This window comes from Leuciscus leuciscus (genome assembly GCF_965113295.1).
Source record: "Leuciscus leuciscus genome assembly, chromosome: 4".
In the NCBI taxonomy this organism is placed as follows: domain Eukaryota; kingdom Metazoa; phylum Chordata; class Actinopteri; order Cypriniformes; family Leuciscidae; genus Leuciscus; species Leuciscus leuciscus.
Window position 1 is genome coordinate 16,887,933 of NC_138728.1, and position 23,304 is coordinate 16,911,236.

Here is a 23,304-nt window from a genome sequence, read left to right on the forward strand (position 1 = left end):
GGACATGTTTTTCTCTGTAATTGTTTCATAAGAATTTTCTTAACCTGTTTCATTTGCATAATAGTTATGTAACAAAATGTTGTATCCTTTCACTTTTTTAAATCTGAGGAATGTGACAATAGCATGAGGGCAAATGTGTGCACATGTGGAGACAAAAACTATTCAGTCAATGAACATTCTAAGTTCATAAGTGACATCAGAGTTCTGCCCAAATTCTTCTCCGCCCAGCAGAAGATCTTGATCCACTGCATAATTCTGTACAGCAGGAGTTTCCCTTCCCTGATCAGGAAACAAACTACAGCTATAAAAACCAACCTAGCAGTCATTCACCAGCATCTCCAAACATTGTGGTTGTGAGAAGAGGACTGCTGAAACCAGCTGACAAGTCTAAGATCAAGAAAAGGTTGGTTTCATTTTCATTTGGTTTCATTGCGCTGGTTTATTTGTTTGTTTATGTTATGTAGAATTTAAGAAGATCATGGACATTTGATTTCTGTGTATGTATATGACGAGACAAATACTCTGTGTTGCAGCACAATGAAAGCTTGTCAGTGCATCCTGCTACTCTTCAGCTGCCAGATTCTTTATACTCGAGGTAAACGATGAATGTGTGTTTGGGGATTCAGAATCATATCATGATACTAACAACTGCACAATAATTCAAATGAATCGAACCCAAATATTTCCATAGCTTTAGAGTGTGAAGTGATTCCTGGTACCCTGAAGCAGATTGATGCTGGATTAGGCTCAGTGGGTGGAGTCAACAATGACAATGAAGTCTTCCTATTTTTGGGAAACAATTTTACAAGAATAACTGCATCACTGAAGCACATTACTATTGGGCCGGCTGGACAGTTCGGAGTGAGTCCAGCAAACATAGTCTTCAAGTTTCAGAGCGGACTCTTCAGGCAGATTCAAGGTAAAAAATTTAAAAAAAAAAAAAAAAAAAAATTAGGCTCAAAATGCTGAATGCAGATTATCTTATCTCTCCATATTTTGTCTGACTTTTCCCTTCAATCTCTTTATTTTAAGGAATATCAGGAGGTTTAAAGCAGGTGGATGCTGGAAGTGAGATTGTTGCAGGTGTTAATCCGATAGACGATGTCTTCTGCATTAACAAGGATACTAATAGCAATGGGCCATCTGCAAATGCTGCTTGGACACAACTCTCAGGAGGAAGGCTGAAGTACTACAGCTGTGGCCCGTACAGCTGTTGGGGGGTGAACTTTACAGATAATGTCTTCCTCAAAAGGGTAAGAGTAAAATCCAGAGTGGAAGGGCTTGAACAACAAGAAAAATCCTAAGTACACAGTATCAGACAAGTGAGTTGTTTGCATCTTGTTGTGTTTCTCAGAATGTGACGGGTTCTTCCTGTGGTGGGTCAGCTTTTTCAGAGATTGTTAATGGATCTTTGTCAATGGTCGAAGTAGCAACTGATGGCAGCGTCTATGGTGTCGACTCTCAGGGATCTTTGATGCAAAGGTGAGCTGAAAATAGCACTGAAAGCTTGTTTTAAGAAACCTACTAAAATGAACAACAGTAAAATTTTATAATAATTTTTAGTTATTAGAAACCTCTCATTCTTATCTGTTTTAGAGTTGGAGTCTCTACATTAAATCCCGCTGGCACAGGATGGCAAAGGATTGCTGCCTGTCCCTTTGGCCACAAACATGTGACCTACGATGTGGGGAGGCTGTGGGTCATCTGTATTGATGGATCCATCAGAAGATGTACTTGAATGTCCATCATGCATCTCAGAGGAACACAATGATCATTAAACGTAGAAATCTGAAAATAAAGCTTGTTTTGTTTGTTTTTGTTTTTTTCTGTTTAACTAATTAAAGTTGAGTTTTGTTTTTATGCTCATTGAAGTTTAATGTATAGAGTTTTGTTGTGCATTGCTATATGTCAATAAAGTTTAAATGAAACTACACAAGAGTTGGACTGCTTCATTCTCACCTTTTCTTCATAATCAACTGAAATTTTTTTTTTTTTTTTATGATTGTCATGAATCATGGAGAAATGCATCAGTTTGTCAGAAATAATTAAAAACTCTTTGCAACAATACACTTCAAATTTTAGTCCTTTTGAGGGACTACATTTTTATGTGGATTAACCTCTGGATGTGCATTACTAACATATTTTATTTAGTAGGCCTATTTATGTTCAATATTTAAGTTTTAAAAAACGTCAATCAAGCAATCTTAAACTCTTTTTGCCCATTGGGTATCAATGAAACCTGTTGCTTTATGATTGGATGATGAGTGATGCAGCTGGAGATGACAGAGATGGTTGTCAGGCAATCAATCACATAAAGGCTACTAGAAATGCGCCTCATTCAGAACACACATGGTGAAGGTGGGAAGTTGCTAAATTACTCGGAAAAAAATGTGTATGTGTTTGCAGAGGCTCTAATTACAGCTCAGTCACGAGGCATCTCATTATAAAAGCCTGTGTCACAAACTGTGCATGTGTTTGCTAATGATGTGGAGTTTTGGAAGTGACACAGGGTTTATTTGGATCAGTTTAAATTAGTGTGGGATCTGTATGAATAAAGTTTCATGGCATATTTTTGAATTCCTGTGTGGGTTTTATTCTCAGACTAGTAGTAGCAACCAAATCATCATGGCAACGCAGAAATGCTGGCTGGATGAATTAAACAGGAGAACGGCACAGCCTTGTGGTGCCACACAATATAACATCTTATGGATTTATATCAGACTGAATGTGGCCACTCACACACAGATCAAACTCTGGGAAAAGCTATTTCCAGCAAGATAGAAAGGTAGGCTAAAATTAGTTGTAATGCATATGCATTTGTGAAAACAAATTCAGGCAACAACGATAGAACACCATATTACTCATCTTAGCAGTGTTAAATTTATTAGGCAAAAGTGATAAACGTGTGCCCTCTATACAAAAGGTTTAGATTTTAGTAGGCTAAAGATGAAGTGTAGACTTTTATGAAGTGTAGGCCTACATTCAAAGACAATGAGAATGTATTTAACAAAAGTAAAATAATCAAACTTGAGTGTTTGGAGGTTTAAATTCAATATGAAAAGGGTAAATTACAAACATTTATACTTAAATTTGTTACATTTATCAGAGATCGCAGTGGGTAATTTTCACAGTGTAGGTAGGCCTAGGTCATAATGCTAAAGGCTACATTTGAAAGCTAGCGTTGGAGGGACAGTGTTTTTGTTTTTAATATAAATAAACAACATTAAGACAAATAAAACAAACAAAAAACACAAAAAAGTTATTTTAAAAAAAGTACAGTAGGCCTACAATAAATGTGCAGCGGAAGTGCTGCGATGACGTCAGTTTTGCGCGGGGACCTTCAAACGTGTGGATGCGTCATAAACAAGTCTTTTGGCAGACGGTTTTAAGACCCCCGTGAGCCACTTAACGATTGTGGAAAGTCACTTGAAGATTCTGTGGCCCCAAAAGCAGCAAACTCTTTATTTTACCCGTAAATATATTATTCCGTAGCCTACTTTTTAATGAACAACATAGATAGATAGCAATGGCTGACTGTATATATGATATATGTCGTCCGTTAGTAAACAACAAATCAAGTGAGAGATGTCTCGAGATGTGACAACGCAGAAAGAGTTCACCTTAGTAGTCAAACCCTCGTTTTTTATGGAGACAACAGCGCCGCGCGGTGGTTACGGGAAAAGTTACAGCGGCGAGGCGCGTTTGTTTCTCCGGGGTTTGGCTCGTGAGAGCGGGTGGCTCGCGCTGACAGGTCCGCGAGAGGGACAGCCACACTCTCATTTCTCTTCACGGACTAAAACACCTGCCGGAGAGAGTCACTGGCCATTCGCAGCATCAGACCTGTACAGCATCTCCGTTTTTAATTAATCCTCCGTTGCCTACAGAGCTGTTGGTGAAGCAGGTGAGGCGGCTTTTGTGGAATTCGCTGCCTGTCTAAAAGGTGACGATGCGAAATAACGGGACTCGCAGACTTGCGGAGAGATTGTAAATCACTGGAAAGGTACGTAATGCTTCCTTTTATCCTATAAACTTATCTTATAAATAAAGTGCACTGAAGTAAATTAATTATACGTGTATGTCGCATTTCAACTGTTGCCAGTGCACGAGCCGTCATCAATAAAATAGAAGGTGGAGTAGACTGCTTTTATGGAACTCACAATGTTTTTTTGTATTGCTCTCTGACTGTTGATAAAGTGTTGGTGGTTGTTTCTCACAAGCATGAAGGATGCAACACAACATGCTCTGATGCTCCAGGCAGCGGAACATGCAGAAAATAAATGTAGTCTCATCAGTTAGAGCTGATCTTATGTGTTAATATCAAATACAAGCAAGAAACGATCATTTAGGACTCGACACATGCTTTTCTCTTGCGATGAACAAATCAGAGCAAACCCTTGAGCAACACTTTGCATTACAAATGCTTCCTACATGCTTTATAATGCACGTGCAAAAGTAGTGTTTTTCAACACCAAGCATTCACTGCATGTAAGATTTTATGCGAACATTTAGTTGAATGCATAGTTTTATGATTTCAGTTCACTTAAGTGCTTCTGTGGTATAATAATGATTTTTTTTTGCAGTGTAAATACATGTATGAATTATGTAGAAGCATGTTTTATTCAACATCAAACATTTTGTACCTAGAATAATCGTATGCTTTTGGTTCACTGAAGCTCTCCTGCAATATGATACATTTCTCACAGTAAAATATTCAAATGAGTCTCTCAATTGTAAAGTAACAATGCAAGAATTATAGGTAGGCTGTTTTGAAATAGTTTTAAATGAGTATATCACAACACATTGCTTAACATGTCATGTCACCTAAACAATTACAAAGCAATGCAAATGAACACTGTAAAGTGTGAACAAATCCTGCATGCGTGTGGCACATTTGATAGTTTTGGCTGCCATTAAAAAGCCCTGGGCTTTATAATGAGGGATCCGTGTCATCCTATCTGTAGTCTACGAATGGATTACGATTAAGGGGCTTATTTTCGACAGATACCATCCATGCAGTGAATGCTGTTGAATTACACGCATTTCAACTAATTGCCTTTTGCTCATTTCTTAATCGTCTCCTGATTTCACGGTCATGAAAAACAAGACATTTGATGTCGCGCTGCATGATTATGTTATTCACACACATGTTTGGTCCCAATCCAGTTCCTATTGCCAAAGCATCCTGTATCCTGCACTACAGTAAACGAACTCAAGTGCTGAATGTCACACGGGAGAATCGCTGTAACCCGGGCTTGCCGAAAGGAACCATGTAAAGACAGATGAATCAGTTCTCTGGGCGGATGGAGAGTTAATGAGATTTTCTCACACTTGTCACCACATGGTTTCTAATTTGAACCGGTGGCCACTTTCACTAGCGGCGCAGTGGACCCTGAAGGACTCTGCTTTTCTCCTCTTCTCTGCTCACAGATCATCCCTCAATCTCCTCAAGCCTTTCTCCTCCCATCTCCATCTGCAGATACTACCCTAGCTCCTTTTTCTCATTCTGTGTTTCCTTCGGCCATTCTTTATATTCCATTTTACATGTTTTCCCTCAGCTTATAGCACTCATTTTAAAGGTAAACTGCATAATTTCTCAACCAGTGATGATTTTGTGGTGGGGCTTTTTAAATAGCCAATTGGCTTAAGTTACGTAACATAGTCGCAAATTTGTGTAGGCTATATGTGAATATTTACTGCATTTAATGAAAAATGAGAGAACTTATTCACCTTTATATGATTCCTTTTGAAATTTGATGGACAACTTGGTTTTTGACAGTTAAAAAGTATGTGTTAAATGTATGAATGTGTAAATGAATATTTGGACATTCTACTGCACATCTGCCTTGTTGGCGTTGTCATGTGACTTACATCACATCCACACTTCGTAGTAGTTAAGTTGGTATATCCACACATGGGTGTGATTTTTTTTTTTTTTTTCTAGTAAGTTCAAAGTCTTTGATTGGACAAAAATATGTATAGTGTAACATGAGCCGTCAATATTTTTTTGTCCATTTTTGCAGAAGAGAAAGAAAGTGTGTTTAAATGTGCGTATCTTTTTACTTTCGGTTTCATTGTTATTTAGAAGCAATTTGGAAAAACCGCAGGAGAAAAACAATGCCACGGAGATGCTTGAGAAATGCTTTTTTGGGCATTGTGACAGAAGTTGAGAATAGAATGAGAGACTGAGATGGAGAGAAGGAGAAAGGTATGAGGAGAGAGAACAAGAAAGGCAGAGTTGATTTTTCACTTGGATCCGTTAAAGGCACACTATGCAAGATTTGTACCTGAATATAACAGCTTCGAAATCATTTAGATGGTAAACGAACTTGTAGTAGGGCGAATCATCCCGATAGCAATGTGGGGGGGACGCCGCTGGCAAAACCAGCAATGCAAGTTTGAGAGGTGGCGCCCTGCCAAATCTCGCGAGAATCATGACTTGCTTTACGGCACGACGTCACATACATCAACAACATACGAAGCAGCCTCTATGGAAGACTCTAGCACACGTTTCAGACGTGAATCATGGCAGAGTCGACGAAGAAAGTGCGGTAGAAAGAGTGCAGAGACGGCTCTGCGTGAGTGGTTACGACAGTAACGTTAAATACAAGTACTCCACAGCGACTCTAGGGGTCGCTGTTTGAGGAAAAACGGAAACTGCCTAGTGTGCCTTTAAAGGCAGAGCATGTTCTGACACTGATGGCTTGTGAAGCGACTCTCAAATGCCTGTGAATTAGGTTGTCATGACAAATAGGCATTCTTTCCTGCACTTGTCTGTAACTGCAGCCAACACTGTCTCTGAATGTTAGAAATAGAGGAAATAATGAAAAAAAAGATGTCGATAACAACTTCCTTTCTTTTTATCTCTGCTCTGCAGTCTCAATCCATCTTTACAACTGCAGTATTTTGGGTTGTTACTGTGGTTTTTAGACATCCAGGGATTTCTGGAGACTTGGAATGTGCTTGGAATATTACACCTATTGGCTCATGCCATTTAACCTTTTGAACACGTTTTAAACTTCTATATATATATTCCTATAATTGCTATAGGTTCCTTTTGAAATTTGATGGACAACTTGGTTTTTGACAGTTAAAAATTGTTATATGTATGAATGTGTATATGAATATTTGGACATTCTGCACATTATATTAGAGCTGCACGATTCTGGATACATTGTGAATCACTTTTTTTTTGTTTCTAACAGACACCACAATTCTCCCACGATTCTGAGCAGACAACTAAACAAAATAACATGTAATTTACCTGAGGTTCTGACAAAATGTTAATTGCTGAAGTCTATTTAAAATGATGAATTAATTAGAATAGAAAAATAAAATAAAAAATGTGGTTTGAATAAATGACTCACAAATACTTTGTGAACTAAATTGTTTAATTACTGGATGAATCGCCTTTTTAAATGAATCTCTTGACTGAATGATTGACAAATATATTTTTAACAGGTACTTGTCGCCACTTACTGGCATAACAATGTAATTTAAACAGTCGTTATTTGAAGGGCCAAGTTACTTTCAAAAGGTGATTTGCTCTATTTTGATGCTGCCATAGACTTCAGTGTTTATATCTAAAATATAAACATTTATCAGTACTTCTGTGATAATTTAAATATTTGTAACACAGAAATAACGATACTTGAACTGTTTGTGAAGCTGTTTCTTATGATAACTGCTCTCTCTGGGTCAGTGGTAACACAGATTTGATGTTTCGTTATGATTTTGTCAAAGGTTTAATGTACATTTAGAAATGAGACCAAGTGGGAGTTTAAATCGCAATCTTTTAACGATTAAGCGTGCACATAGCCTATATATAATATAATATATATATATATATATATATATATATATATATATATACATACATACATACATATATACATGTTTAAGTGGACTTGGCAACTGTGAAAAACCACAATATAGTCCATATTTGCTTTCCTTACTGCAGGTGTAGCGCTCATAAATTCCAGCAGGTCATGAGTGTGGAAAGCAAAGGACACCAGAGCAGACTAAGAACAGAGTGCTACAGTTGAGACAGCACATAGAGCTGAATGTTAAACTACAATGCCATTTCCTCTCATTCTCTACTCCCATCTGAATGCAAAGTCGCAGCGAAAAGACTGGGAAGCACATTTGAAAGATGCTCCAGTCGGATCCCTTAACACTCCTTCATTTCTGTCTGCAGGAAAATCATAAGATTTCTCCATGTTTTAATGAACTCATTAGGCTACTGCTGAAGCAGACACAATGGTTAGACATCATTTTCAAATATAATTTTTTTAATAGACTCACCACAGATGTTGTCTTCAAACAACTGTAAAAGAGGTCTTGCCTGTAAATCTAGAGCGCTGATGTAATAATCAAAACTCTGCATAATAGCCAATGACTTCCAATGACTCCCAATGCCCCTTCGTTCACTTTTCATTAAATATGTCAGCCATAAGTTCCTGAGGTTTTTATGTTTATCATCAAAGAGCTTCTACATCCAGTTTCATTTCAATTAGAGCTCGCTGTCCTGTTAGCTTTGACGCTGAAAGGCTTTAATTAACCAATGCCAAATAACATAGACAATCAGCCTGTCTTTCTTTATCGTAGAGGTGCAGCCAGAATCCAATCTACTCCATTTAGGTGTCAGTTTGAGCGTGTGTGTGTTTGTGGCACCAAGATTGTTCCTCGTATGTGTTTTTCTTTGTGTGCTATTAAGAGAGAATTAGACTTGGGCTTTTTCCACCTCACAGTGCTGAGTCTAGGGACCCGCACTGATTGTTATTTCTGCTTGTGTGTGTGAGTGAAAAGGAATTGGTGCGGACGGAGTCCAAGAAATGCTGAAGAAAAATAATTTCTTTCCTTCCCTAACAATCATTGTGGCATCCATTGTATCATAAAATTCTGCATGCAAAAGAGGCATGTTTTGTGTAATGGCTGTTTTGTGGGTTTCTCTGTCACTGGGTTCATTTACTTGGTGGGTTAAATACTCGATTTACAATGAGACTCATACTTTTTCAGTCTTAAAACCATGATAGCAATGCATTTTTAACTAGCTTTTGTGTTGTTGTCATAGCAGCAGTGAAGTTAGATTCCTCAAAGAGGGTTTTGGATCATTTGTTCAAAGGGATAAATGTAATTCGTTTCAAATTATCCTGCATTCAGTGGCGATGGCAGTTGAATTTGTGGGTTTTTTATCAAACATAAATCAGTGAATGGATTTTAGCAGAGGATTATCCCAGCAGGCCAAAAAGAGCATCTGCTCCCCTCCGACTCCCTCCTGATCTCTCTGTCTACATTTGCTCATTTGATTTGTTTCTGTCTACCATCTTAATGTCTTTAATATCACAACTATATTATTTTCTGCTTATGTTGAATACAGGGTAACCCGCAGTTTATTGGTTTATTAAACAAGATAATTGAGAAAACAGGCCTATGTTCAGAAAAGAGTTTGGAAAATGAGTCATTATCCGTCATATTCAGTAATGCTGTATCAATGGAGCGTAGTGTGAGGGTTTTCATTGTAAATTAAAGAGATACGCCATGCCATTGTGTGGTTTAAATGGATCAAATGATTTGAATGACAAAGTGCCCATTTGCTTGTCATTAATGTTAATGGTTTAAATACGTTAACAACATTAACACCAAGGCCTTCTTAATCAAACTCACGGCAGGGCAAATCATCTCTCCCTAGAAAAATCTTCTTTGAAAACTCACCTTAATTAGTAAAGCTCTGGGGAGCAATTTGCAAGTCAAAGGTAAATTGAAGATATCAAGCCTTTAACAATGCCCATATCATTCATCTTAGATATTATTACCATATCAGAAAATACAAAATAATTACAAAGGCTTCGTCTGAAATTGCATGCAACATTTGCTGAGGAACAGACGTCAAAACTATTATAAAAGTGCGTTCGAAGTCGAATGTGTGTATAAATGTAATTGGGACATATTACATTTGTCATGTTGTCATTGTCTACAACATCAGTTGTGTTGCTTCACTGTCACTTAACTTCTCTTCTGTGGCTTCATAGTAAAGTGTCCATTGGATGTGCAACTCAGGATATCTGTGGAGACAGTAAGTCAACTGGGTAATGTTTGCCTACAGTCCAAATTTCACAGGAAATCAATACTTTAATTTTTTTAGGAAGTAAGCATTAAAATGACAATGAAGACTCTTTTTTTTATATATATATTTAAAAAGAAAAATGCTGTTCTTTTTTAACTTTCTTTTCATTAAATAATTAGCATTTATAAACAGCAAAATAAACAGCTATTTTAAATGGTAATAATATTTCACAATATTATAGTTGTACTGCATTTCTGATCAAATAAATACATCCTTGGTGAGTATAAGATGCTTATTTCAAAAACATTGAAAAAATCTCACTGACCACAAACTAGTGAAGTTCTAGATTCAGTGAAAATACTTCTTTTCACCTGCACTAGTTTCTTCCTCGTGCTTGTCTAAACTTTGTGAAGCCTGTTTAAAAACTTGTTCTCAGGTCTATTTGTCCGCCAAAGAAGTAGACAAACTCTGGTGTCTGCTGTAAACACACAGAATCGATTTATCTGCTATAATTACAAACTATTTGCTTTCAAAACACAAGGGAAAGTTAGCACAAACCACAACAGGCGAAGACGCTGTGATCACGCACAGCAACATCTCTCTCTTTTTCCATCTTAGTGGGTCTCTGCCAATATCATTGCATGCCAACCCTTCAGAAGCCTCAAAGCTACAACTTGCTGGAGCATTAATTGGCCAATTACTCTAATAAACAATAATGGAGGACCTCCCCTGTTTCGTGATGTTCCGCTCTCATCTTTTGCTTTCTTTCATGTCTCTTCATCATTCCCTCTCATTTTCTGGGCATCCCAGCTCATGCAATCCTCGTTCTTGCAGTCAGTCTGATCTTCTGCCCCGTGGTTCCTCCTGCCATGGTTGGGGACTGACATGGCTACGTGTTTTTTACTTAAAGTGGGCGGTTGAAAGCAATGCTTTCCATTACAGTCTCCTCACCACAATTTTGATGCTCTGCAGATTCCCCCCCCCCCCCTTTTTTGTGTGAAACGCAGGAGATTCACCCACTGGATGGAGAGAGCAGACTGGAACATGCACGAACGGTCAGCTCATTGGCTTCATGGCTCACTTAGCGGTGCAAAACATCGCCTGCCTCCTTTTAGTATTTAACACTCAATTCGATGTGAATCTGAAAACATTTTACATCATCCTCCTACACACTTGCACACACGCAGCCTGACAAACCGAGTGTGGTGTAATGAATGTCATTAGTTTTGTGTGAGCTGCAGGCATGCAGAATTCATGAGAGGGCATTTATTTATGCCAGCATGGCAGGCGTGCGGATTATTGCAGGAGGTGGGGGAAAAAGGTGAGAGTGTGAATTTACCGAAGAGAAGGAGGTAGGCAAACATCCTGTCGCAGACCTAAAGCTCTTGGAACACATGACAGTTGGATAAAGGTCAACCTTTGAGCAAGCCCAGACTTTACCAGGGTTAATGCTTTCACTTTTATGGTGACCTCTGGGTTATTCCCTAATGATAGGATGAGGTTTGAGTGGGTGAATCTCTGTCAGGGTGGTCTACAGTGTGTTTGTGTCGATGTGTGGTTTCAGGGATGTTGTCCTGTCAGAAGCTGTCATATTTGAGAGAATGTCATTTTAATAGGATTCACTATAGCTGCACAATTGATCATTAAAAGATAGTGATCTCGATTCATACACCCATGCGATCTTATTCCTGAATGATAGTGATTCGGCTATGATGTCTTTAAACCTTTGAAAAATATGATTGCAGCGAACATTCAGATCTGCATTGGTGGTGCCGCTGAGCCAGAGAGAGCCGTTGAATAGGAATGAAACAGCTTCACAAACAGTCTTTTCAAGTACACTGTATCATCCTAGAAGTACTGGGATAAAAGTTTATAGTTCGGATACTGATGTCTATGGTAGTGATCAAAATAGAGCAAATCACCTTTTCAAATTAACTTGACACTTCAAATAAAGATTGTATCAGTTACATCGTTACACCAGTAAGTGGTGACCAAAAAAACATATTTGTCATTGAATTGTTCTTTCAAAAGGTTTGTTAAGGATTTATGAGTCATTCAATCATTCATTCAAACTGATTTAAAAAAAAGTTATTCAAATAATAATAATATAATATAATATAATTTTTTTTTTTATTTTTTTTTTATGGACTGCAGCAATTAACATTTTTTCAGAACCTCTAGTAAATTACATGTTATTTCTGTTTAGTTGTCTGGTAATAATCGTGATTGATTTGTGATCTCTCGTTCATAAAAAAAAAAAAAAAGAATTGAGCAGCTCTAGGATTCACATGATTGGAAATTTCATGTCAGGGCAAAAAAATTGCCCTCAAATTGATAAAGAGTGCATTTTATGGGAAGTATTACAACTTAAGTGCTGCTGGCAATGCTTTTTTTGCTATTGTCTTTGGTATAAAATGCAAGGCACATAGCTCCATATACGGACATTCTTTTCAGAAATGCTGGTGCTCAAAACGCGTGCTTTCCAGGAATTTCTTCAGTTTATTGCTGTTGTTGTGGCAGCCAGCAACAGCACAACCCTGCGCTCATTTAAATGTTTTAGTAATGTTCAAAAAGTTAATTACTCTTTTTACTCCAATTTAACAATGAGTTCCTATGGAAAACGGAAAAGGACAGCATATAAATGGATGTTAAAATCAATCATGGTGGTGCTTATCGTTTGCTTAGGAAAAAGGTAGATACAGCTAGAAATATTCAGTGAGGTTCAAAAGTCTGAGACTTCTAGTAAACATCTTTTGGCTTTTTTTTTCAGCTTTTACATTGCATATATCAATCAGCATAACAATCTTGAGTGAATACACAATTTGACAATTTGTTAGCTATTGGTGTGTACCACTTTGGCTGTTATGGCAGCTGTACTCATGCTGAACAAACTACACAAATTTGTGTAAAATCAAATGATAATTTTGTGCTTCAGTGGAAACATCTGACATCTGAAAGTTACATGATCAATGTAAAATATTCATTGCACATCATAGCATTGCTTTGTTTTAAATGTTTTAAAACTAGTTAAAACGTAGTTTCTTTGTAGTCGGTGGACAGCCGACTCCTAAAGTTTTTGATATTCTTCATACTCTGTGGTGGTCAGCTCACAGCAGTGACAGAAATATTTTTTTCCAATATGTTTCATTTGATTTTGACCTAATATGGGCATTTTTACCTTTAAAAGCCATTTTACTTAAACCAAATGATATGCATGCATCATCTTTTGTGTCAATTTCATAAATGTATAAAAATAAGACACAATAGGGCTGTTACCAATCAAATGAAGTCCGTATCAACAAAATTCATCTGTACGTGTTGCATGTCACAGTGGGAATGATTTAGATCATGGTTTACAATTAGAAGGTTGGTATCAGGTTTGTAAACCTGGAAATGCTGCCCAAAACAGGAAGATGCTTAAGTCATGCATCTTCTAACACTTCTCTGATTAGGTTGTTCCGGGAATGGCAGAGTTTTCCTGTGCCCAATTTGCCTGCTGCGGGAAGGCAGCGATGGCTCGGAAAATACTTTTCTGCTGCCTGTCACTCTTTCCCTCGCCCTGTTTTCACTCCCTGAGAGTGTGTGTGAGTGATCCATAGCCTTCATCTGGGATTGAAAAACAGCCAAGCAATTTGTCCCGACCTCTGTCATGTTTGCCCAGCCACAGTTGCTGTTGGCGGAGTAGTGGCAGGCCCAATCTGGGATAGGATGCGTTTAATGGTGGCTGCAAGGCGCCTGTTGTCATTTGGATGTGTGTTTATGCGTAGGTTTCAGGCCATTGTGGTACATTGATAGGGAACATGAGTAATTCGCCTCATTTCCATGGACTCATCCCCTCTCAGTACTGGAAAATGGGCGGTTGTTCTTGCCCTGGGGTTTGAGAGCATTAGAGTAGCTTGTGCTTCTGTAAGTGTGTAAAATAGCAGTAAATGTTCTCTATGTGTTCATTGAGCTTATTGGTAATAGCTGCTAATGCGCTACTGTAGACCCGTAAGAGAAAATATGAAGTGTCAAATCAAAGGCTGAGCTCTCTCTAGAAGACACCTGCTGCAGTGAACGATACACAAATATTGATGATCAACAATGATGACACAAAGCTGCAACATGAAGCTATCAGATGTTCAAACAGTTTTATAATGCATGGACTTTATTAACATTTCAGCACCTCTTCTTTGCGTGCACAGCATTGTTTGTGAATTAAACTGAGAATGCCTTATCCACCCATCCATCCATCCATCCATCCATCCACCCACCCATGTTAATGTGTCAGCTCTTATAAGCAGGATATAATGGATTTGACCTCAAACTGTGTTATTGGGAGGAAATTATGTTATTTAAGTTGAAATATTAATAGCAGCTACAGGGATCAAATAGTTCTTGTGAATTAAGCTTACTGCGAACTGAACATTTTAGTGCATGATTTCAGTAGATGTCTTTGAACTAAAATTGAATAATTTATTGCATGTTGTATCATCCCTACAAAAGTTATTACACATTACTCAAATACTATTATACTGTTAAGAAATTGTGTCAGGTAACCTAAATGTGCTTTTTGTGGTAACATCAAGTTTAAATGAAAAAAATATTCCAGATATTTAAAATTGAGCACTTATATGTCAATAATGCACGTGTTCTTTAGACCTCAAGCCATATGTTTTCTCACTCTGTTTAAAGAGTAATCTTCTGTAAAGTTATCAAAATGGGAAGTGGTCATGCCTTTATGTGAGTTTCCAATGAATAACATTTTCTTTGACCATCAATCCTGTTACAGCTGCCTCAAAGTGGCATAAAAACAGTCCCATGTCAGGACTCGGAAAAAGGGACGTCAGTAGAGCCAAAGCCACATGGTGTGTTATTATCTTCTGGTGTGCTTCCATTTATCTCCTCCCCATGTCATCTCTATCCTCTGGTTTTCTTTTATACAACATCTGCAGCCTATTGCATTACAATGACTCCCCAAGGATGACCTGACTACGGGGCATAAGCCTGTAGATTCGCTTTGGTCTTGTCATCATTCCGTAACCGTAATATATGATTTGCCGGTCTCTGATGTAAGACCTTGAGAGGCTCTGTGAATGTGTTGCTCCTTGATGTCATATTCGTTCCAGTCAATTACATCACCTACTGACTGGCTCATCCTCCTCATTCAGTGGTGTCTCCTTGAATCATCCAGTTGCATTGCACAGGTAGATACGTCACCGCTCCTTTAAGAGTGTCTTCATAGATCATCATAGTCTGTGATGCTTTCATCCACCTCAAGCCCCTAAAAAAGAAGGCCCTCGCTGATTCACCCCAGCACGAATAAACTCGCACACAGCCCTCGCTTCAAAGTTTAGGTCTGAACGCCTTTGATTCTGTCATGGGGAATGTAGGCCAATGGTATCAAGGTGCCCCCCCAGAGAGATGCTCACAGAGCACCACAGATAACATGAAACAAAACATCTAAAGTGTCCCAGCCGTAGTGGGGTGAGAGGTGTGTTGAATTTCACTGCAGAGAGAGAGCCTGTATTTTCTCTCTAATGTTCAGAGCTACTCAGGGAATCTTTTGGCAAGGTTATATAAAGGGATTTCAAAAGTAACGCATTGATTGGATTAATTTCACTGTTACTCTTCTAATTATTTAACAGCACGGAGAGTAAATTTAATATGAACTGTTATTAAAAAAAGTAAAATAGGCGACGTAGTCTATCTCTGCATTGTTTTATAAATTATTACGTTTATTTCGGAGTTACATTGAAATTCCTGAATTGGATGCTGGATTGTTATTTGAAGTTAAGGAAGTAGAATTAAAATGGAATGAAAAATCGACAGTTCTGTAAGTGTACCTGTAACCATATTGGTAAATATTAGATAGATAATATTAATAATAAATGTTTGAAATTACACCAGTAGTAATTTGTAGTTAATTTGTGTGTATTTCATGAATTATTATTCATATTTCAGTACATTCATCTTCCTGTCTTTCCATTTCAAATTATAATTATAACTTCATGTGGGTCATGGTCAATCCAATCGAAAATGTAACTCTTAAAAAGGGAGCAAATTATTATATTCCAAATGTTAGCCAATCCTATTTCATGTGTCTTTTTTGAATGGTTGTTCATGCCTCCTGGCCCATTGTCAGACACATTGCAATCAGGCTCAGCATGTTAGTAGTCTTTGCACGCAAGCACATAGGAGGTAAGGATACCTTAAGCTGCACTGCGTATCGCGTCTTCCATTAGCTGCGTCCAGCTGCTCTAAATACCTCTTTAAAGGATTTTCACCACTAGACGTCAGTTAATCACTGCCGGTGTTCTTGCGGCTCTCCGAAATCCATGTGGTTCATGGTTTCCCCTCCCTTATGCCCGCCGCTTCCCATCAGGCCTTGTGTTCTGGCAGTTCAGACTCTTTGATGCTTGAACAACAATAATATATGGTTAATGTCTCCCCCGTGACACCCAGCTGACAGATCCTGATGTTGTTGGAGAAAAAAAGAATGCACGGATATTACAACAGACACATAGAATCTAGGGGTGTGCACGAATATTCGATCTGTAATTATTATTCGAAAAATAAAATACTATTCGAATTTTACTATGTTGCTTTGCTGGTCATAAATGCAGTGAATCCATGATAAATCCCAAGCACTAACTCGCAGTTAGAATTAAATGCACTGGGTGGCGCTGTGGCGCGTGTTAAGTTGTTTGTATTTGATCACATAATGTCGTCGTCTGCCTCGCGAAGTTTGAAATTACTAGTTGAAAATTATGAAAATTATCTTACTAAATGATCTTTTTGGAAAATGGAATGGAATTACTTTTGATCAAATTAATTAATTAATCTGAGTTATAATATCATCACCACAATGAGAAATCACATGAAATCCAAACAGCAGTCGAATGAGGAAAGACAGCTGTCCATCACTGCATTTACGACTGCAGGTGCAGGTCCAATGCTGGACCCCGCGTGATCCGAGATGATAACTTATCTAATAGCAAAATGATTTTGAGACATATACTTCCTTTAAGTGTCGATGAGGGAGACAGGTTTAAGAACAGAAAACGCAAAGTGCTGTTAGAAACTAACACCGTTATCTTTGTGTCTCGTTTGTCAGCGCAGCGCGTTTTCTCACTCGAGCATAAATTGCTGGCAGTGCCCCTGCATGTGGATATAATTGTTTTTCTCAACATAAACGTGAAACAATATAAACACGTTTTATGAAAAAAAAAATCATATGCTGACTCGAGTGTGTGTACGTTGAGTCTGCTTTATTAGACGTTTTTTTCGTTTGCGCTGCTTGAGCTTAAATTTTTTGTTCTTTATATTTTTAGTTTACACATAGGCCAACTGTTTAATGTTTTCAACTAAAAGAAAACATATATTGTAAACTTGTTGTGTATATTGCCTAATCATAAGCTTTTTCAGAAATGGTGACAAAAACTATATAAAAAAAAAACTTATTTTTCGTTAAACGTCATTTAAATAAACGAATATTCAAATATTCTATTTTTATGAGCCTGAATATTCGAATGCAATATTTTTGAAATGTGCCCATCCCTAATAGAATCTGTGTTCTCTGATTGGACGGTTTACTTGGAGTGTTGCATAAATTATGCCCGTCAAACATCAAACATGGTGGTTCCAATGTTTTTAATGCTTTCAAGGGAAGTTTTCATTTCCCCTCGCCTGAGCCATGTTAGCTGTATAGACACTGTGTAATGTGTCTCGGTTATTTCTTTTGAAGCTTCATATAGATTCACACAATCTGCGGTTGCAAAGAACAGACACAAGATCCTCTGATAAAAGGCCAGCAATTTGTCCTACACACACCATGCCGGATTTGCATCTCATGTCTCTTTTTCTCTCGGTTTACTCTACAATGATTATCATCCCACACTTCTAATTCAGAGCCATATCCAGATGTATAGGGTTGTATTTACCCATGAGAGATCGGCATGAATAGTCAGTTCAGCATGATGCACTTCTGCCTAACATGTCAATGGAGAGCAAAGTCCCTTGAGTGTAAAAACAAGCTGTAAACGAGCATCGGAGGGGGTTTACTTTTTGATGTACCCCCATCTTCCACAACACCAGACATGTCTCACCAATAGCTGCCTCTGGCGACTTCTGATTCCTATTTGTGGATCTGACATACATTCAGTATCTTCGGCCTCTCCTGGGCTTTTGTCCTTAATGATAAAATTTTCTTTTTTTTTTCAGTATGATGCCTTTTGGATTTGAATTAGAACAATTGTTTATGATTATAGAAGTGAATCTATCTAACAATGCCTCATGCTTTCTCCAATAATTTCTTTCCCAAGCCATTATTTGTCTCCCCTCCCCCCTCCTTTTACTGTGCTCCATGAATTTGCAGTGCTAGTTTATCTTGGTTTAGATTTTTTGGGGATCGCTGCATTGAACAGGCCCTGTTGCTCACAATTCATTAAAAAAACCCAGTCAACCATATAGACAAGATTTGAGCTGAGCTGCCAGGGAGTGACAGGGCATATTGAGGATCCTGATTTTACTATGGGACAATTCACAATGTTTTTATTTTTTTCTTGCCTGTTGAAATGGATGAAAACCATCTATTACCCAAACACCCAAAAGTCCTCGCCTTTAACCTATTGGTTCACCAACCAAATCTCTGTTTTTGTCCCTGACTACAGCAGAGCTTATAATGTAACTCTTTTGAAAAAGCTTTGGCCTTCATTACCCGAACCATTAAGCCAATCTCGAAAGCTGCACCTTGCTGCAATAAATGTCAGGATGAAATTGGTGAGACCTTTTTGAGTTACTCCAAGAGTCGATGGCTTCAAACTAAATGCAGTCTGTCAGCCTAGACAAAGGTCATGGTTGAAAGGACAGCACTACACAATCAAATTCATTTTTGCACACTTTAATCACTTTAGTATTGGGTGAAGCGATTCCAAACACCCTTCAATTGGACCTAGGGGTCAAACACCTCTGCCTGACCTTACAGTGTGAATAAGGAAGTGGGATACAACATACATCTTGCAATAAATCACAATGAGGAGTATCCAGTTGGGGGATGGGGTAGTGCTGAGGGTCTAGGCTGATTGCCATGGCGACAACATAGATGGCTTGCTGATGTCTACTGCCAATCTACTGTAGCCACTGATTTATGCAGTGACACCGTGGCATAGATGGATGGGCAAATTACTGCCAAGTGCAACACGCAGAGGTGATGACTAGGGGTGAGCTCTGGTGAGTGTCATATGTCACGTCAGGTGTCTCCTGATTGTATAGGGGGATGGAGAAAGAATTTCAGATCTGCCAATAAAGAAATCGCTCTTCCCAGGTTGGTGCTTTGCTGGGATTTCAGGTTTGATTGGACAGGGGAAAGCACTAGGAGAGTGCAAGGCTCAGAGATTAGGTTCTGGAACATTATTTTCCCAGGGAATCAATAGCTCTCCCTGGTTGCACCCATATCATGTTGAATGTGTCACATGTTGGTGCCTCCAAGGCCAGTGGTTGAGATGATTGTGGGTAAATGCAGGTGATATATGTTTCTCTGACTCATTAACCCCCTCTTTTAATGCTACTTATTTGCATGCTACCAATGTCAATCAACATTTTGACTGTCTTTATCAAATCCATGCCATGCATTTAATTTCCTATGCACTCAAGACAGTCTTATTCTTGCAATTCACACGTTGTGTGTAGTAAGCATACAAAGTAAGTAAGACCTGCTAGGCCTGTGGTCACTATTTCTAACACACATTTTTATGCTTAGCAACTTGAAACAACATTAGGTTTGTGATTAGCCAGCATGAAACAATATTAGTTTTGTGATTTATGTTTGTATGGTTGTGTATGTTATGTAGAGAGAGAGAGAGTGAGTTAGGAAAAAGTGAAAAGAAATAGACAGGGAAAGGTAATGTCATGTCCTATTTTAGGTTTCCACTCCGTGAATCAATTGTTCGTTTGGGGATTTGAAGGAGATCAGCTCTTGGTCCTTAGAGTAAGGTCAATGCATCTGCCTTGCAAACACAATAGAGATTGGATTCCTGTAAATAAACAAACCAAAAATGAGAATTTTTTTATATTTGCACTGCTTGATTGTTGCAGAAAAGTACTAACCATTTAAACAGCACAATTTAGAATTATGTTGTTTTTGTTGTACCTTTTCAGTGCTACAGATCATTTGCTCCTTCTGTGAAGGGATGTCATGGAGTCATGTGTTTATCTTGGTATGTCCTCAAAAGAACAGCAAAGCAAACACACACCTTATGAGGTGCAAGTTAAAAGGAAAAAATAACTTCACACTCTCTTAAGCCCATTTATTACTAACGTTTCAGCACAACAAGTAGCCTTTGTCAAGGTAAAATTTCTTACAAGATGGAGAACAGTATAATTAACAGTTATACACTACACTGTAAAAAAATTCTAACCCTCCCAAATAAAAAATTTCAAATAAACGATAACATCTAAATTTTTCAATTGGCCCAAGTGAAATTATTGTTGCAATAGTCTGTTAACATTGGCTCAATGAGAAATAATACGTCAGACTAATTGAAAAATTTTGATGTTATCGGTCACTTGAAATTTTTGACTTGGGGATGTAATTTTTTTTTACAGTGTAGTAAACAAAAGTCTCTAGAAAAAAAAAAAAAATCTATATGAGAAAAAAAAAGATTAATACAAAAACAACAGCAATTAAATCTCAACATTTACAAACACAATCTCAAACGAACAAAAAAAAGTTTAAATCTAATATATATACCAAATTAGGTCATCCAATCACAAAAAACGAATCAAAATTTAAACCATGTGGTACCAAGGTTTTTCTTTTTTTTTTATCCAAAAGGCCTCTCGTTTCAGTAGAATTCGATCCAAATCACCACCTCTTCTTGGTGAGAGTATTCTCTCGATTCCTATTTAACATAATGTAGTAATAGGATGGTTAAACTCAGCAAAATGCACCGCAAGAGGATAATTCATATTTATGCATCTTATTGAACTGCGATGTTCAGCTTGGTAGCTTGTACTTGGTATGTCAGCATCAGTATTTCTGGTATGATTCAGGTTCACAATACACCATACACCGTCCGTCAATATACTATCTGCAGCGCAATCATAAATGTCTCTCAGTGAGTAGTCCAATTTAGTAGACAATTTTTAAGCCAAATCACTTAGTATCATATTGTTGGCAGGTCAAGGGTCTCTTTGCACGTAACCTAATGCTTTTTTACATTAGGTAACTTCAATACCCTGAAATTATGCATTCCAGTGTTGCTAATCATTCATTTGGCCAAATCTTTAACCAAGCTTACTCAACAGCAATCTATATCAGCATGTGCAGGCAGCTTTATCTGTCCTGCAATTCCAGCCTTCACACCCATTGGCCATCTTACAGTAGGATATTGACTGAGGACCCAAAAGAAATTCCATAATTGGTGGTCTCAGTGAGAATTGATTGTTTGCGGCTAGGACAGAAATTTCCGCCTGTCTATTTGTCTAGATGTATAACCCCAACGCATGCATCCATACATGGTAAGATGCGTATGGCCACACAAAACGTGGCACAAAAAAATTAAGGAACTGACCTCACACCCAGTTTTTACACACAACTTTCCTTTTGACCCAAGTCAAGCGGAAAACAGTGTCGACATGTCTGCCATTGCAAAAATAGCGTGCTAATTGGATTTTTGCATGTTCACATCTGGGAATAGTTGAAGCAGGTGAGAAAAAGCTTTTACATGTCACATGTCAACCCTGTTTGCCCCCCCCCCCCCCCCCCCCCCACTTGGCATCCTTTTATAACACCCCTCCAGGCAAATTGGCCAAAGTGTTTTCCATCAGACCGGGTCAGGGCTTATTCCTAATCTTGTCCAAGGAGGATAAAATGAAAGGTTAACCCTCCATAGACTCTTCACCGTTCTGGATCAATACAATGCTCACTGGATGAGTCTCTCGTATCAACCCTACCAAGTTAGATTGGCCATTGTGTTTCATCTTTTTTAATAGGTGCTTTGAGACCTATTTGAAACATCGACATGTCCAGCAGAGGGTCAAGTTAAGAAAGATACTTCTGTCAAGGACACTGTCCATTAATTCATTTGATGGAACTTAGATGGTTCAAGTATCGACAAGACATTTGTTTTGCCAGATAAGTTGGGCAGGATGAAGCTCCGGTCCAATTGTGAGTTTCTCTTTGTTTGCTTTAGCACTTTATTCATGGAATGAACCTGCTCAGATCCTTTGATCCATGTCTCAGAAGTCTTTGATGGCAGTAGAATCCCATTCATCTAACCTCTAAGACCTTAGGTAGTACACCAGCTTTCTGATGAGAGAGAAAGAGACTGTCGCTAGCACAGGGAGTCACTGAGGAAGCACAGACAGTCCCTGCAGAGGCTTATTATGGAGTGTCATTGTCAGGCCAGACCTTGATAAGAAGGAGCCGTTTTAATAAAATCTGCTGACTGGGACTTCTGGTTACTGTGGTGCCCTATAGGCACTTGGGAGAAATATTGTATTTCAATGTACTTTCTCTAAAAAAATAAATAAGCTTAAAACAGGAAATATTATTAAGAGAGCCCCTGTAGACCCTCATGACTATGTGTCAAGGTCAGTAAAGGTGCGAGCACAGTTGTTTGGGAAATATTTGTGAGCGAAATCTAGTCAGTTCAATAGGAATCCATGCATTCAGGATGTTTGTGTGAGGGTGAGAGATTTCCCCAATGCAGATATCATAAAGGGTTCAAGTTTGTCTGGCAGATTCACCACGTTTACCAACAGAAAGCGGCTTGTTTTGACAATAGACCTTTTATTCACAAATTTTGCTAATGTGACAGCATCTTAAATCTCTTAGAATATCAAATAATTTGACATTTTTATGACAAGGCAATGTTAGTTCAGTAAATGTCATGTGGTGCAAAAATGCAATAATATTTATGAATTAATAATTTATATTTGTAAAAACTCTTTTTGAAATGTATATATATATATATATATATATATAAAATAGATTAAAAGGATAGTTTACCCCCAAATGAAAATTTGCTGTTGTAGGTGTCTTTTTTTCTTCTTCAGTAGAACAGTAAAGAAGATTTTTAGCTGAAACTGTGGTCCTTGGTTATTCATATAATGGCTGCCGTCACTTTGATAGTCAAAAAACATATATAGGCAAAGCAAAATATATATATAATACCCGTGGCTCCTAATGATACATTAAGGTCTTATGAAACGAAACTATTGGTCTGTGCAAGAAATATTATTACTTGTGATCCACAATC

General features: G+C 38.0%; 2 protein-coding genes across 2 annotated transcripts in view; both read left to right on the forward strand.

Moving 5' to 3' along the window:
- The first annotated feature begins 305 nt into the window (after window positions 1-305).
- Window positions 306-1,938, forward strand: LOC309497941 (fish-egg lectin-like). Its single transcript, XM_082168338.1, has 6 exons — window positions 306-403; window positions 534-595; window positions 692-919; window positions 1,033-1,253; window positions 1,355-1,482; window positions 1,597-1,938. The coding sequence occupies exons 2-6, from the start codon at window positions 538-540 to the stop codon at window positions 1,736-1,738; spliced, it is 777 nt and encodes a 258-aa protein (XP_082024464.1). The 5' UTR covers window positions 306-403; window positions 534-537; the 3' UTR covers window positions 1,739-1,938.
- A 1,838-nt stretch (window positions 1,939-3,776) lies between these two features.
- Window positions 3,777-23,304, forward strand: part of nav3 (neuron navigator 3) — a 315,297-nt gene continuing 295,769 nt past the window's right edge. The window contains exon 1 of the mRNA XM_082168169.1: window positions 3,777-4,000. The gene's annotated coding sequence lies outside the window, so the exon portion shown is untranslated. The remainder of the gene's footprint in view (window positions 4,001-23,304) is intronic.

Coding starts and splice junctions, on each gene's coding strand:
- LOC309497941 (XM_082168338.1), top strand. CDS start 538: ATGAAAGCTTGTCAGTGCATCCTGCTACTCTTCAGCTGCCAGATTCTT. Junction 920..1,032: donor ACTCTTCAGGCAGATTCAAG/GTAAAAAATTTA, acceptor CTTTATTTTAAG/GAATATCAGGAGGTTTAAAG. Junction 1,254..1,354: donor ATAATGTCTTCCTCAAAAGG/GTAAGAGTAAAA, acceptor TGTGTTTCTCAG/AATGTGACGGGTTCTTCCTG.